Below are 13,710 nucleotides of genomic sequence, written 5' to 3'. Positions count from 1 at the left end.
CTGGCACAAAATGTTGCTTCGTGCAGATGATGAATAAAACCATGACAAGCCGTTGGAAACACGTGTGGTGGCTGATGCTGGAATGGAACACAGCCCCTGCCCTCTCTAGTGCACTGATATGCTCTTGCTTCAGGAGGAGGCAGTGATGCAGCCCTGTGGAGGTAAAGCAGTTTTGTGTATTTTAGTGCAATTTCATGAGATGTCACTATCCATAAAGCTAGTCATCTTTTAAAAACACAATGGGGTTCATAACCATAGCAACTACTTTAATTTTGCTGCACTCCTCTGTCTTAAAATCAGTGAAGGACCCCGTTGGAGCTGTGCTTTGGCACAGTTGCTGTTCAGCCTCAGGCTCCTGCTGTGGTTGTTGCAGGGGGTCCAGCCCTACATATGCCCAAGTGAGTGGCACCTTTGGCAGGTGTGCATGCTGCCTCCCCCCTGTCAGACCTGCACACCTGAAGTGTGGGTGCTGTGACGAGCAGCCCCTCGCAGGTGCCCATCACCCACATAAAGGTGACACTTGTGTGCCTGTCCCCTTTCCCGTGAGCACTGTCCACCAGCCCTGCAGCCAAGGGGAGATGTTTAACTTTGGACACACTACGAGGACCTGTGAGCTTTAGCTGGGCAGGAGTGATGCCTACTTTCTGGCAGTGGCAGGGTATGGTACAGTCAGAGCAGTTGCTGTGATCACACACAAAAACCCCAGTGTTCGATTAGACCTCTATGGTATCTGGCAGCACAGGAGGAAATGTCCCTTTCTGAGGGTACGACTGGTGTGTTGGGTGTATTTAACCTTGGCTTCTCTCCATTTTGATTTGGGGAAGAACCTGTTCCTGCTTTTCTAAATGTCTTCTCTCCTTGCGCCCCTCTCCTTCCATCCCCCTCCCGAACTATGAAGCTTTGGGAGAGCATTGATGTTTATACATTTTACACCTAAGTATAAGGACATGAAACTATATATATTAATCATATTTAAGCAGCTGCAAACCAGTGTCTGCCGTTTAAAGCCAGCAGAACAGTGTTTTAAGTTCAGTTAAGTATTGTATAGATATATCTTAAGTTCAACTGATGACAATTGTGCATAAAATGTTACTGATGCTGTAAATTATTTTTAATAAAGAAAATTGTATCACACTTCTTGTATGTTACCATCTGGTTTGATTTCATTGTATAAAATACACTTAAAGTGGTGTGAAAGGGTGGGGTGGGTAAGGAAAAGAGAATAACTGTGTTGTGTTTTCTCCTTGAGGAGTGTCTTACGGGCTTCCAAAGTGTGTTTAGTTGCTGTAAGAAGATGTGTCCTAGGTTGGCTGAGCTCCAGGTACCAGTCTATTATAACTATATCAGGTGCTTTTTTTATTAACCTGTTTGTTCTTCAGGAAGATGTCGACTTTAATGTAGACTCGAGATGAGATCCTGTGTTAAAGCCAGCTGCTGACCAGGAGTATGGTTACGGCACGTAGAGCTCACCGCTATGACAAGACCTCCACAAGTGATCTGGGCACGCCTCTGAAGACTGCCTTTTAGCACGTGAGACGCTCAGTTACTCAAGTCTGATCTTTCTTACAGCTAAGGGCGAGGGGCCAAAGTCCAGCCTCAGTCCTGGGTGTTGTTGCCTTGCAAGGGCAGTGAGCTTTCCCCCGGAACACCGAAGCACGGAAGCCTGTAGGTACGGAATCTTGGCACTACTGCCTGGATGGCAACAAAGGCGAGCCTAGTGAGGTACCAGCCTGCCACGTGCACCCACGGGTTGCTTACAGGCAGCAGGAGTGTATTCAGTTTGTTCTGTAAAGTGCTACGTATCAAGTCCGTAACAGCAAGAACGCTTTCCTGCTCTGTCCGTTTTGTTCCAGTAAGGCAAACCATCACCAGCCTTGGGGATGGAGAGAAGGAGCCTTAATATTTACTGGAGCTCCTTTATTCCTGAGACACACCGGTGTGATTTCTGGGGGTGAGGGGCGAATGAAGTGGTGAAACGTATTGGTTGGTCAGGCACCTTCAGTGATGTGCTGTGACACTGGGAACAGGAAACCAAGGAACTTTATTTGCTTCCCTTTTCTAAATTCCCTATTGGATAAAGCAAGGTTTTCAATGTAACATCCTTGTTATTACAGGTATTGCTGAAATTGTGGCTGGTTTACTTAAAACCAAGAGTTTTTCCCCTTTTTACCCTCAGATTCCTCACTCTGTCCTAGCTGGATCTCAATTATTGCAGATTTCAGAAATATGCAGTAATTAAAGGTAGAGATTTGTGCATCCATCTGGACAGTTAATGTGAAGTGTGGGCTTTGTACGTACACATAATGAGACGTAAAGCTCTCCGGGCCTGGGCCGGTCTTCCCAGTGAGGACTGTGCTACAGGCTAAAGGCTGGGCTCAGCACCGGCCTTGTGCTTTGACCCCTCCGCTCATGGAGGGATTTAAACGGGATCATCCCCGTGGGTCTGTGGCAGCGGGAGCCCGCTCCTCCCCGGGCCCTGCGCCTTCCCTCTCCCGCTGCCTGGAGCCAGGCCGCTACGAGGGGTGTCCGGTTCCTCCGCCGCTTCCCGCGGGCCAGGCCGCAGGGTCCATGGGCCCGTCCGCCTGAGGCGGCTCGGCCGAGAGGGGCGCTGCGGGCGGGGGGGGCCGCGCAGGCCCCGGGGCTCCCCGGCGGGGCAGAGCTTGGGGCGGCTCCCGCGCGGTCCAAGGGTCGCTGCCGGGGCCGGGGCCGGGGCCGGGGCTCGGAGCTCAGCAGCCGGGCAGGCGGCAGAGCAGGAGCGGCAGAGAGCGATCGAGCGCCCGTGGGTTCGTTGTGCAGGCCGCGGGCGGGCGGGCGGGAGGAGCCCGTGTGCTGTGAGGGGTCCTGAGCTGCGCTTGTCTCCTGCAGGTGCGGATCCAGGAGCTCCGGGCAGCGGTTCGGCAGCTCTGGCTCTCGGGAAACCATCCCTGGGTCGCAGCGTGCCGGGTTAGGCTGCGACTGCAAATTAGCTGGGGTAGAAAGGGTCCTGATTAATAAGCTCCTCACGTCTCCCTGGTCTGACCATACTGAGTGCATTCCTATGGAAGGCTTTGGGGGGGGGGGGTACAGAGTAAGCAGCTGGCAAGAAACTGCAACGTAAGGAACCCGGCCTGGCTTAGTGGGTGCTCTTTGCTTGATTAATAAATGCAGGAGGCTCTTCTCCCAGCCCTGAATGTGCTTTGTTGCAGTGATTGCTGCTTCTGGTGTCGGAACATGGATGAGAGCGTCCCGCTTCTCTTTCCCTTCTAGAGACAGGATGTCCTCTGGAAACGACCGTCACCTGCAGGTATTCACCAAACCAGCCCTTGGTGAAGGAGACGTGCCTGCGCTGGTGGACAGGGTGTTTGGGTTGAAGGTGTCTCGGGTCAGGCCGCTCCCCAGCTATGACGATCAGAACTTCCACGTGTGTGTCCCGAGAAGCGAAGGTGCTGATGGAGGTGCTGACGAATACGTCCTCAAAATCACCAACTCGGAGGACAGCCAGCAGCCAGACCTCATTGAAGTGCAGACCCAGGCCATGATGTTTCTCAGCGCCAAAGGCTTTCCTTCAGCTACCCCTTATCTTACAAAAGGTGGTGACATCATGTCTCTGGAGTCAGGTGAGCGGTTGTGAGCACCTTTACTGCCCCACTGCCACCCTGAGCTTGGCAGGAGCTTGCTGTATGGGATGCCATGCACGTGCTAAAGTGGAACTCTAGGGATACTTCTAAATACTAGGGGTTATGTATCAGGTGACCTGTATGTCCAGCCATAATAGTCCAAACTTACAATGCCAGGAGAGCAACTCAGAGAAAATAACAATTAACTATGCAAACACTTAGGAAACAACCTCAGTGTAATGGAGAAAGCGTTGATCTGATCTGTTCTGAGCACAAGAGAAGGAAGAAAGCCTCACTGGCTAAGTGATGTTACAAATGATTTCCCTACAGAATGGGGTAAAACACAGTTCCAGCCCATCTGTGGGGCAAAAAACTGTTCTAACAGTGCTTGGAAGAAATACTGCATTGACATTCTGCTTCTGCTTTGACTGTAACTTCCCATCAAAAGCCGGGAGTCCCGGGGTTCCCTGTTCTGCTGCACAACTGTGTAAGAGGGGGTCATTGGCACAGGAGGGAACCTGCTGTATGCAGAGTTAATCCCTAGCACAAAGACTCCAAGTCCAGTGCAGAAGGTCTGCACATCATCCTATAGCATTCTGGTGAATCAGGTCTTTGAATGACATCTGTTTCATCAGCTATCCCTGATGACTTCTACACTGGGATAAACCCTTTTTGCCTCTGGCATTAACTAATACTCGATAGTGTGTATCAAAGTGACTGGCAGGGTCTCTCTTCCCTTGTTAGATGGTGGCCCTGGGCACAAGAAGTACCTGGTCAGGCTGCTGACTTACCTGCCGGGCACGCCGGTAGCAAAGGTGGCCACAACCCCTCAGGTGTTCTATGAGATTGGCAAGCTTGCTGCCAGCCTGGATACAGCTCTCGCAGAGGTGGGTTGTCATCCCTGCAGCCTCACATTGCTCAATGAACTCCTCTCTATTTCTTCTTGTGCTTGCTGTGTGCTTTCCTCATCTGCAAAGGTCAAGTTGGTGGATGGAGTTGTCAGCTTAATTCATCTTTTGGGTGCCAGCCTCTGAGCCCAAATCATTTCCCCAAGTAACATGACCAGCTGGTGCTTATGACAGGGTGTTGGTGCTCCTCTTGCAATGCAGCTTTGTGCTGTGAGCAGGGTGAGAAGGGTTTCTCTTTACTCCTGCAAAACTCCCCTGTTTGGTGTTGCAAACCTGGCAAATGAGGATAGGGAACCCTGGGGTTCTCAAACTAGAAGCATGTAAAGCATTTCTGTATCATGCACATCGGGCACAGCTGCCTGGTCTGTTGCTTTGAATTCACTTTGGCTTGCTGTCCTCCTGCTCAGTAGAACCGTGACCATTTAACACCAGGAACAGTTGGTTCCTTCCCTCCCAGTGCCAATGAACAGAGATTTGTGACACTTATCTCATTTGCCCCACTCCCAGTCAAATAATCTTAATGCAAAGTGAGTTCTTTCTTTACTCTGTAACTATACATGATAATGAAGCTGATAAATCAGGCAGTAATTAAGTTTGATACATAAAAGAACTCTTTCATTATTTATTGCCTTTCATTAACCTTTCCTTCTCATGTTCTGGCTGCCAGCTCCAGACAATTATGAAATGTGAACTGCCAGCTTTACTAACCACATTCTGAAATTACAGGGGCAATTTCCAGTTGGGAAGGATAATGTACTGTTGCTGTCTTAATGCTCTGGGCATGCTCTTATAATGCGATTAAAACAGTTCTTATAGACCAGCCAGTCTCAAAGGATGCCTGTGACTTGTCCTGCTAAGGAGGAAATAGTTGATGAGAGAGCAAATTTTGATGGGAAAGGCTCCGGAGGCCCTTAACAAATGGATTATCACCCTCCAAGGTTTTCCATTCAAAAGAAGGAAAACTCCAGTCACCACTGTCAAAACTTCACAGTATCACTGACACCAACAAGAACCCCTAAGGCGTTAAGTTTTCTGATGACAGGTCAGAAAATACAGCCTGGCTTTTCTACCCATTAACCCACTTGGCCAACTTGCCGGCGCAGCCATGGGCCATGCGTTGTCTTGTGCACAGCACAGATTCCACCACTTCCTCTGCTGCCGTCTCCCTTGCTTGGATATGCCTCATAGCCTCTAAATGGAGAGAAGTTTGTGCCTGTGAAGTGACTGCCTGTGGCTTTACAATAACAAGGGCTCCTGTCTTTGTCTTACCCTTCATGCCCCTGGTAACCCAAGGGAAGCTTACTGGAATGTCTGATTTGTGCTGGGAAGACCACACTGGTTGCTGTTCTCCTACCAGTGTGGTGCTTCATACAGCTGCAGGGATCCTGTATGGTGATTTTTGGCTTATGCTTGATCATGTGCCTTACTTTTTCACACAGTTCCAGTTTTGGCTATCATTTAACTATCTTAAAGAGCCTTAATTACAAGCATAGGCTTATATTTAGGAGGAAGACAGCTACTCTTGTTTTTTGATTGTTATTTGCCCTATGCACTGGTAGAATCTGGCCCTAAAACTGCCTTGCCAAGCATTAGAGGATTCAAGGATAAGCACAGTATGTATGCAGTGGGAGAGAAAGGTTTCCTCCCCGAATGTCACTTTCCAAACCACCTTTTTCATTGCTAGTGAGAAAGAGGTTAAAGACCTTACTTGTTTAAAATACTTAGGCTGCCTGGATGCACCACGGGAGATGTTCTTAACAATAAAGCTCTGTCCAGCACCTCCGTAAAGCACTCCCTTCCTCAGTATTTCTTCATGTACCAGATGATCCTAACGCTTGTCCTTAGAAGCTGCCGTGTTTAAATGCATGCAGAGTGTGCGTGTTCCCTGCAGGCTGTGTGGTCCAGGCTCTGCCAGTGTGGGACTCGGCAAAGCCTCCCAGTCACTGCATAATGTCACACTACAGAAAGTCAGTATCGGTGTTAAATTAATGACCAGTGACTTAAGACAATCTTTGTACCTCAAAAATGGGAGAAAACCCATTCAGGTTGTATGCAGATATTAAGATGCTTCCCTTAACCCTTCTTCAGGTTATTCTTTTACTTGTATTTACTTTTACTTGCTATGAAGCAGTGGTCAAAGTCACGGTGCTTTTTAGTGGGTCTCATCAGAAACCTGTTAAAAGTTAATAGGGGGTTTGAATCAAGACCTTTGATCACAAACCCAAGATTTTTACTTATGGCCTATTCTACCTTGTGTGTTTTCCATAGAAATTCCATCATCCATCAGTAAAAAGTCTGCATCGAGGTCAGTTCATCTGGAACCTGGCAAACGTTCCTCTGCTGGATCAGTACATTTATGCCTTGGGCCAGAACAAATACCGTGAACTTGTGGAACAAGTCATTGAGCAGTTCAAAGGGAAAGTGGTACCCAAGCTCAGCAGTTTCCGAGCCTGTGAGTACTTCATTCTCATTGTAGTTGTGTTGAAGCGAGACACTGACATTTCTTACAGGTGTTTGGGTCTGGGAGGGGGAAAAGCAAAAGTGAAAAAGCAGCATCCTTCATCCCTAGTTAGACACGTGCAGACATTGTGCAGGGCAAACACAGCACAGGATCAGCAGGGAGCAATGTGCTGTCCAGAGGTAGGTTCAGTTCTTTCTGTTTCTGATGAGGTTGCTTCCTGTTTAGGTGATGATACTCATGCTACTAGATGAGCTTAACGAGAACACTTAGAGTACACCCCTTCCTTCCAGAGAGGCCCAAATAACCATTTAATCCTACTTCTGCAGTTTGATTCCCATTGATGTTGATGATTTGGCAGTTTGTTAATGTGAAAACTGCTGTTCTGTGTTTGGAGCACACGTAGCCTTGTCACAGGTGGTACCAGAGCAGAAGAAGCTCCTGTCATGTTCCGTCCTTATTTGCTGTCTGTTCACCTCTTAGTGGGATGAGGTGCCCAGGAAGTGCAGTATTTGTGCTGGAGGAGACTGGAGTTGGTGTTGTCACAACTTCAGTGTTGTGGCTGAAGTGTCAGTCTGAACTTCTGTGTGTCCTTTCAAAGCTGTTTCACTTAGAAATGGGGGGTGGAGGGGGAATGCATTCTGCTGTTTGATAATTATTACATACGGTTTCTCTTTCTTCCCCGTTTAGGTATCAATCATGGTGATCTGAATGACCACAACATTCTAGTAGAGCCCAGTTCCCTGGAGCACCCTCCTCAGTACAGGGTGTCGGGCATCCTGGATTTCAGCGACATGAGTTACGGGTATTACGTGTTCGAAGTGGCCATAGCGATCATGTACATGATGATCGAGAGCTCCGACCCTCTGCCCGTCGGGGGGCACGTCCTGGCGGGCTTCGAGAGCGTCCTTCCGCTCACGGCGGCGGAGCGCGGCGCCCTCTTCCTGCTGGTGAGCGGGAGGTTCGCGCAGTCCCTCGTCATAGCCGCACACACGGCGCTGCTGTACCCCGACAACAGGGAGTACCTCATGGTCACCGCCAGAACCGGCTGGAGGCACCTCATGAGCATGTTCGAGGTGGGCCAAGAAGCTGTCGAGAAGACGTGGTTTGAGACTGCCGCAGCGTACGGGCACCGGGCAGCGGCCGAGCCCAGCGGCGGGGCCGCGGGTGACCGCTGAGTCCCGGCAAGGTGACACCCGGCTCGTGCAATAAAGGCGGCGCTGCGGGCGCCGGAGCTGTTCCCGCGCTCGGCGTGCTCCCGCGCTCGGCGTGCTCCCGCGCTCGGCGTGTTCCCGCGCTCGGCGTGTTCCCGCGCTCGGCGTGTTCCGCACCGCCCTCCCGCCAGGGGGCGCTATGGCTGCTGCGGCGGGAGGGGGCGGGCACTCTCGCCAGCCCCACCCCGGGGGGCGTGAGGGAAGGGCGCCGTAGGCCCTGCCCAGCTCCGGCGCACGGCGCAGGCGCGGCGGCCATTTCCGACGCAGCGGTGGCGGTCGGTGCCCGGTTGTTCGCGGCCGCACCGGACTCGCCTGACCCCGTTGGCCGAGCGGCCCGCTCCGGCCCGCCGCGAGTGAGTGCGGGGAGGGAGGACGGGAGGACGGGGGGAAGGCGGGTGTGAAGGGCGGGCTGTCGGGGCGCGGCCCGCGGCGCGGTGAGGATGACTGTGCAGTGTGGCCGTGCTTGACGCGCGCTGTGCTCCCTTGCAGGCCCGCGTCCCCGGCGCTCGCAGCGCGGCTCCGGCACGATGGTGAGTGGCAGCCGCCGCCGGGCTCCCCTCCCGCGGCTTGGCTGGGCCGCGAGGCGCGCCGAGTCACGGCTCGGCCTGCTGCGGTGCGGTGGGGCGGGGCGGGTGGGTGGGTGGTAGCGGAGCCTCACTGCGGGGCCTGCGCGGAGGCAGCCGGGACTGCTTTGATGCGCGGCGCGGAGCCTCGCTGGCCGTGGGGTGCTGGTTTGTGGGGAGAGAACGCGGACATGTAACGAGCTGTTGGTTTTTGCAGTCTCGAAGATACGACTCCAGAACCACCATATTTTCTCCTGAAGGTACTTTTTAACCCCGCTCTCATTGTTCTGTCCAGCTTCTCAGAGCTAAGTAACAAACAGCTTGTGTGATGCTTGACTGCAGCGTGTTTCCAGCTATATGTGGCGCATAAAATCATATTTATTTGCTAGAAGTAAGGACATGCAGGGTCTAAAGTGGCAGCCCCGCAGACTTGCTCTAATTTAACAGCACTGTGCCCCATCAGCGAGTGATGCCGCCTGCCCCACTTTTGGGATAACTTGAGCAATCTTCACCAGCCGTCTTTTGTTGGACTATGGTGGAGTTTGTTGCTACACACCCCAGAGCGCACAACGTTCTGCTGGTGTGATCACACCTCCCGTTGTTACTCTTGCACATGCTGAAACAAGTACTAACAGCTCCTACTCTCTGTTGTTTAGATGGGATGGACTTGAAATGTCTAGTGTCAAGTGTTTTCATTATTGGCAATCCATTTTGGCTCTACTGCAGCACAGTTCTGCTTCCCACATTAGTGATGCCCTGTATTACCTTACCAGATTTGTGGATTTTCTTTCTCTGACTTGTTCTCCTTTTCAACCACTTCAGTCACTATTAACTGGTGACAGACTGCAGAAGACAGACCAGGTCGTGCAATGAGCATTTGTCAGACTCTTGCAAACTGAAGTCACTTTGCGTACTTGGTCTCATTCAGTGTTGCTTTTGGTGCCACTCATTGAAATCCTTTCCTAGGTCGCTTGTACCAAGTTGAGTACGCAATGGAAGCCATTGGACACGCAGGCACTTGCTTGGGAATTCTGGCAAACGATGGCGTTCTGCTTGCAGCAGAGAGACGCAACATTCACAAGCTTCTTGATGAAGTGTTCTTCTCTGAGAAAATATATAAGCTGAACGAGTAAGTTGAACTGGTGATGGGCTGCGCAGTGACGTTACCAGTATCAGAGCAGTGCTGGTACTTGGCTGTTTTAGCATTCACCCTGGCTTGCTTTGATTTGAGGTGTGACTGTTCTTCTTGTGCAGTGTTTCAGGCAGGTGTGACTCTTGTCATTGTTCACTGCTGTAGTTCTTCTAGAACAGAAATGTTGCCTTTAGTTTTTTAACCTCTAGAAGAATGTTCTAGGTGGAACAGCCTGTTTGTTGTTACCCCATACAAGGTGGTATTATGGTAGCAGGTAGGGAAACTGAGAACTGTCAGTTTGACAAAATACCATTGGAGGCACAGAATAAAGAATGCACACCAGAATTGCCATGCTGTTCCAGCTCAGCATCCTCCTGAAGTTTTTGTTTTCTCCTTTGTGATCCAAAGAGAACAAGGTAACTGGGTTAAACGTGCTGTAGGTTTCTTTGCCATAATTGAAGCAGAGGTGATACGTTTCCCTGTTATGACTTCCTTTTAGCTCTCTGGAAGGTAAATTTGCAGTGTCAGAACAAAGAGTTCTCAGGATTACGCTCCCCTGTAAGGGGGGTGGAGCTCCATCGTCGACAGAAGGCGCACATCAAGCACAAAGAGCTTTTCATCCTGTCAGTCTCCCATCCTGTGTTGATCTTGAAAGCAGCTAGAGCTGTGGGAAGCACTGAGTTTTCAAGGGGGCACACTGGAATAGTCCCCTAGGCTAGCCTTGCCATCTTTTGGAAGAAGAACTTGTTCAAAATAACCTGGATTACTTTGCTTGCATCCTTTCTGCGTGGTGAATTTCAGATTGGGCAGAAGGGATCTTAAATTAAAAGATAATGAAACCAGGATGTGAAGAGCTTATTTTTCTTAAGATCAAATCAAGATCACCAAGCTTCAGCTGCACAAACACCATGTGTCAGCAGCATCTTCTGCTGAAGGCCTCTCCTGTCTCTGTGGCTCCCTTGGCATTGCAGAGTGCTGAGTCAGGGGACTCCTGACACGCACTTGTGTGTAGCTAATGGCTCTTGTAAAGATACTTGGGACTTAACCACCTTTGGCAGGAGCCTCTTCTCACAACTGTATGTCTAGCATACTGACTTGCTTGCTTTTTGCTGCCCACCTCTGCTCTTATGGAGTGGTTATGCGATATTTCTGGTGTACCCTAAAGGCAGGAGCTGATGAATGTGTTTTCTGTGGCATCTCTGTAGTTTAGATCAGAGAGGTGTTCTGCTTGAACTGCTGCATGAGGATGTGAGCATTTGCTGGAGATTGACAGGAAGTCAGTTAATTTATATGCTTTGATTGCAGGGATATGGCTTGCAGTGTTGCTGGAATCACTTCGGATGCCAACGTTCTAACAAACGAACTGAGACTGATTGCTCAGAGGTAGGTCTGATAATACTGAATGTGGTTTAACTTCCCTGTGCTGCCAGATACTCTGTGTATTAAATCTAAATGAACATGTGTTTAGTAGAGCAGAATTAGATTGTTTGAAATGAAACTGCCAGATCAAAGAGGCTCTAACTTAGGAACTTGTTACATGCCACGCAGGATACTGTCAGCAAAACAAGCTTTGAAAACTTGACTTTTTCTCTTTCATGTTAGGTACTTGTTGCAGTATCAAGAGCCCATTCCCTGTGAACAACTGGTCACTGCCCTGTGTGATATCAAGCAGGCTTACACACAGTTTGGAGGTGAAGTCTGATGAACCTTTGTGCTTTTAAATGTCTGTGGAATGTTTCTCTTACATGATTTGGAGCATCTGAATCTCAGGGCAGTTCTACCAAGAACTTCTTTCACGAGTTAAACCAAGGAAAAACAATAGCCAAATTTCAGAGGGAAGTGGGTGGTCACAGTTACTGTTTCGCTGCTGAAGGTGCTACTTCTTAGTGAGTGAGAAATGATGGCTGGGATTCCAGCTCGCTGCACAGTGTGCTTTGAGTGCCCTTGGGCTAAGTGAGTGCCTGCAGAAGGCCAGCAGAGAATTGTTTGCTATGTAACCTTCGAGTATTTTGGGCCTATCCAGCATAATGGCACAATGAATCTCAAATTAAGACCAGCTGTAGGGGTAGCAATGGTGTGACACTTAAAAAAGTACCATTTCTGTGAATCAAGCAACGTGTTAGAAGATAATGTCCCAAGTACAGTTTCCCAGTAGGTGAAGTGGTGATTCTGGTATTTTACGCATATGTAGTGTGAAAGAATGACCTTTTTATGTATCTGGCTTTTGACCCTGTTAAGTTACATGGTTTTAACAGCTAAGCTGCATGCTTTAGATATAAAGTCTTTACTTAAAGTTCTGGGATGATAAATTACAATTTGTGGGGACAGAAATGAGCTGCTCTTAGGGTTAAATGAACTAAATCTGTGCTGCCCGCCCCCAGCCCATGCCTGAGAAGGAAATGCTGGTGCTTATCTCGAGCAGCAGAAGTGCAGAAGAGTCTGTTAAATCCCAGTTCAAAGGACTAGGTTTGAGAAAGAAATCCAAGATAATAACTGCTGCTCATGACCAATCTGGTGACTAAATTTAGATCGCTAACAGCCTTCTTTTCAACAGGCAAACGTCCTTTTGGTGTTTCATTGCTCTATATTGGCTGGGATAAGCATTATGGATTTCAGCTGTATCAAAGTGATCCCAGTGGAAATTATGGAGGGTGGAAGGCTACGTGCATTGGGAATAACAGTGCTGTAAGTTCTGGTCTGGGTTTTTTGGTTTTCCTCTCAAAATATCAAGCAAAAAGCAAATTGCACTCTGCTAATTAAACTGAGTTGCTGATTACTAGCACAGAGCAGAAAGAGATAACTGTATAAACACTCATGTATTGACACTGTCTGGTAAAAAGTAACTGTTGGTTGATGACTTAAAGATATTGTTCTGATTTCTGTGACATTTATAGGCAGCTGTGTCAATGCTGAAGCAAGACTACAAAGAAGGAGAAATGACCTTAAAGACTGCCCTGGCATTAGCCATTAAGGTTCTAAACAAAACCATGGATGTTAGCAAACTCTCTGCAGAGAAAGGTAAGCAGTTTGCTAATATGGGCTAACACCATTTGCTTAAAAACAGAAAACAGAATGGACACATAGAGACCTGATGTGCTTTATTGGATTTTTAGTTGTCATGTGAAAAATGCTTTTAGGAGATGCAGCAGCTCTCAGCCTTACCCTGGCTTGCCAGTCAGGCTGCTTTGTAGAGGCAGGAGAAGAACCTTCTGCTTCACTGTCAGTTGTAACCACAAATCTTACCCTCCTGATGATTGCTCTGTCTGAAGGACAAAATTTAACACCTCTGTCTGTTCCATATGTTTCAGTTGAAATTGCAACACTGACAAGAGAGAACGGAAAGACATTAATAAGGGTTCTGAAGCAAAAGGAGGTGGAACAGTTGATAAAACAACATGAGGAGGAGGAAGCAAAAGCTGAACGTGAAAAGAAGGAAAAAGAACAAAAAGAGAAGGAGAAATAGAACGTGAAATGAAGTGTTCTGTAGATAATAAAGGACCTGCTTCAGTAAAAGGTATTCTGTATTGCTGCTGGTAGAAGCCTACAAATACGCTGTAGAGGGCCCAGAATTACTTTTAGTGAACCAGGTCCTTAATCATCATTCAGATAATTAGTTTCATGCTCCTTACGTTGACCAATAGTTGCTTTAATTCTTGGAACACTCTATTTCTTTCATTTTCTATTTTTTGTGGAATAAAATTAAAGAAGAATAGTGATGGGTGTCTTTATTTCTGAAGTAATGCCTGGTATATGCACAATCTTAAGGGTTTTAATAACTTTAAACCATTAAACCAAGGTATATGCTAGTAGGTAGTTGGTAAAGAACTAATGTGGTGATA

General features: G+C 48.6%; 2 protein-coding genes across 3 annotated transcripts; both read left to right on the top strand.

Moving 5' to 3' along the window:
* The first annotated feature begins 3,230 nt into the window (after nt 1-3,230).
* On the top strand, nt 3,231-8,202 carry HYKK (hydroxylysine kinase). The gene is made up of 4 exons (XM_062612267.1): nt 3,231-3,596; nt 4,341-4,483; nt 6,773-6,956; nt 7,653-8,202. Exons 1-4 carry the CDS (start codon nt 3,254-3,256, stop codon nt 8,138-8,140), a joined length of 1,158 nt encoding a protein of 385 aa, XP_062468251.1. The 5' UTR covers nt 3,231-3,253; the 3' UTR covers nt 8,141-8,202.
* A 195-nt stretch (nt 8,203-8,397) lies between these two features.
* Nucleotides 8,398-13,583, top strand: PSMA4 (proteasome 20S subunit alpha 4). 2 transcript variants are annotated; one of them, XM_062612268.1, is made up of 9 exons: nt 8,398-8,529; nt 8,666-8,706; nt 8,957-8,999; nt 9,706-9,868; nt 11,177-11,254; nt 11,474-11,562; nt 12,426-12,556; nt 12,766-12,889; nt 13,180-13,583. In XM_062612268.1, exons 2-9 carry the CDS (start codon nt 8,704-8,706, stop codon nt 13,332-13,334), a joined length of 786 nt encoding a protein of 261 aa, XP_062468252.1. In that variant the 5' UTR covers nt 8,398-8,529; nt 8,666-8,703; the 3' UTR covers nt 13,335-13,583. The 2 variants fall into 2 exon arrangements, with proteins under 2 accessions (XP_062468252.1, XP_062468253.1); XM_062612269.1 differs by lacking the exon at nt 8,398-8,529 and having other exon boundaries at nt 8,601-8,706.
* The last annotated feature ends 127 nt before the right edge of the window (nt 13,584-13,710 follow it).

This window comes from Pezoporus occidentalis, unplaced genomic scaffold (genome assembly GCF_034315485.1).
Source record: "Pezoporus occidentalis ecotype Australia unplaced genomic scaffold, CSIRO_AGI_Poc_V1 ctg159, whole genome shotgun sequence".
Classification (NCBI taxonomy): domain Eukaryota; kingdom Metazoa; phylum Chordata; class Aves; order Psittaciformes; family Psittacidae; genus Pezoporus; species Pezoporus occidentalis.
This window is presented reverse-complemented; position numbering and strand designations above follow the sequence as displayed.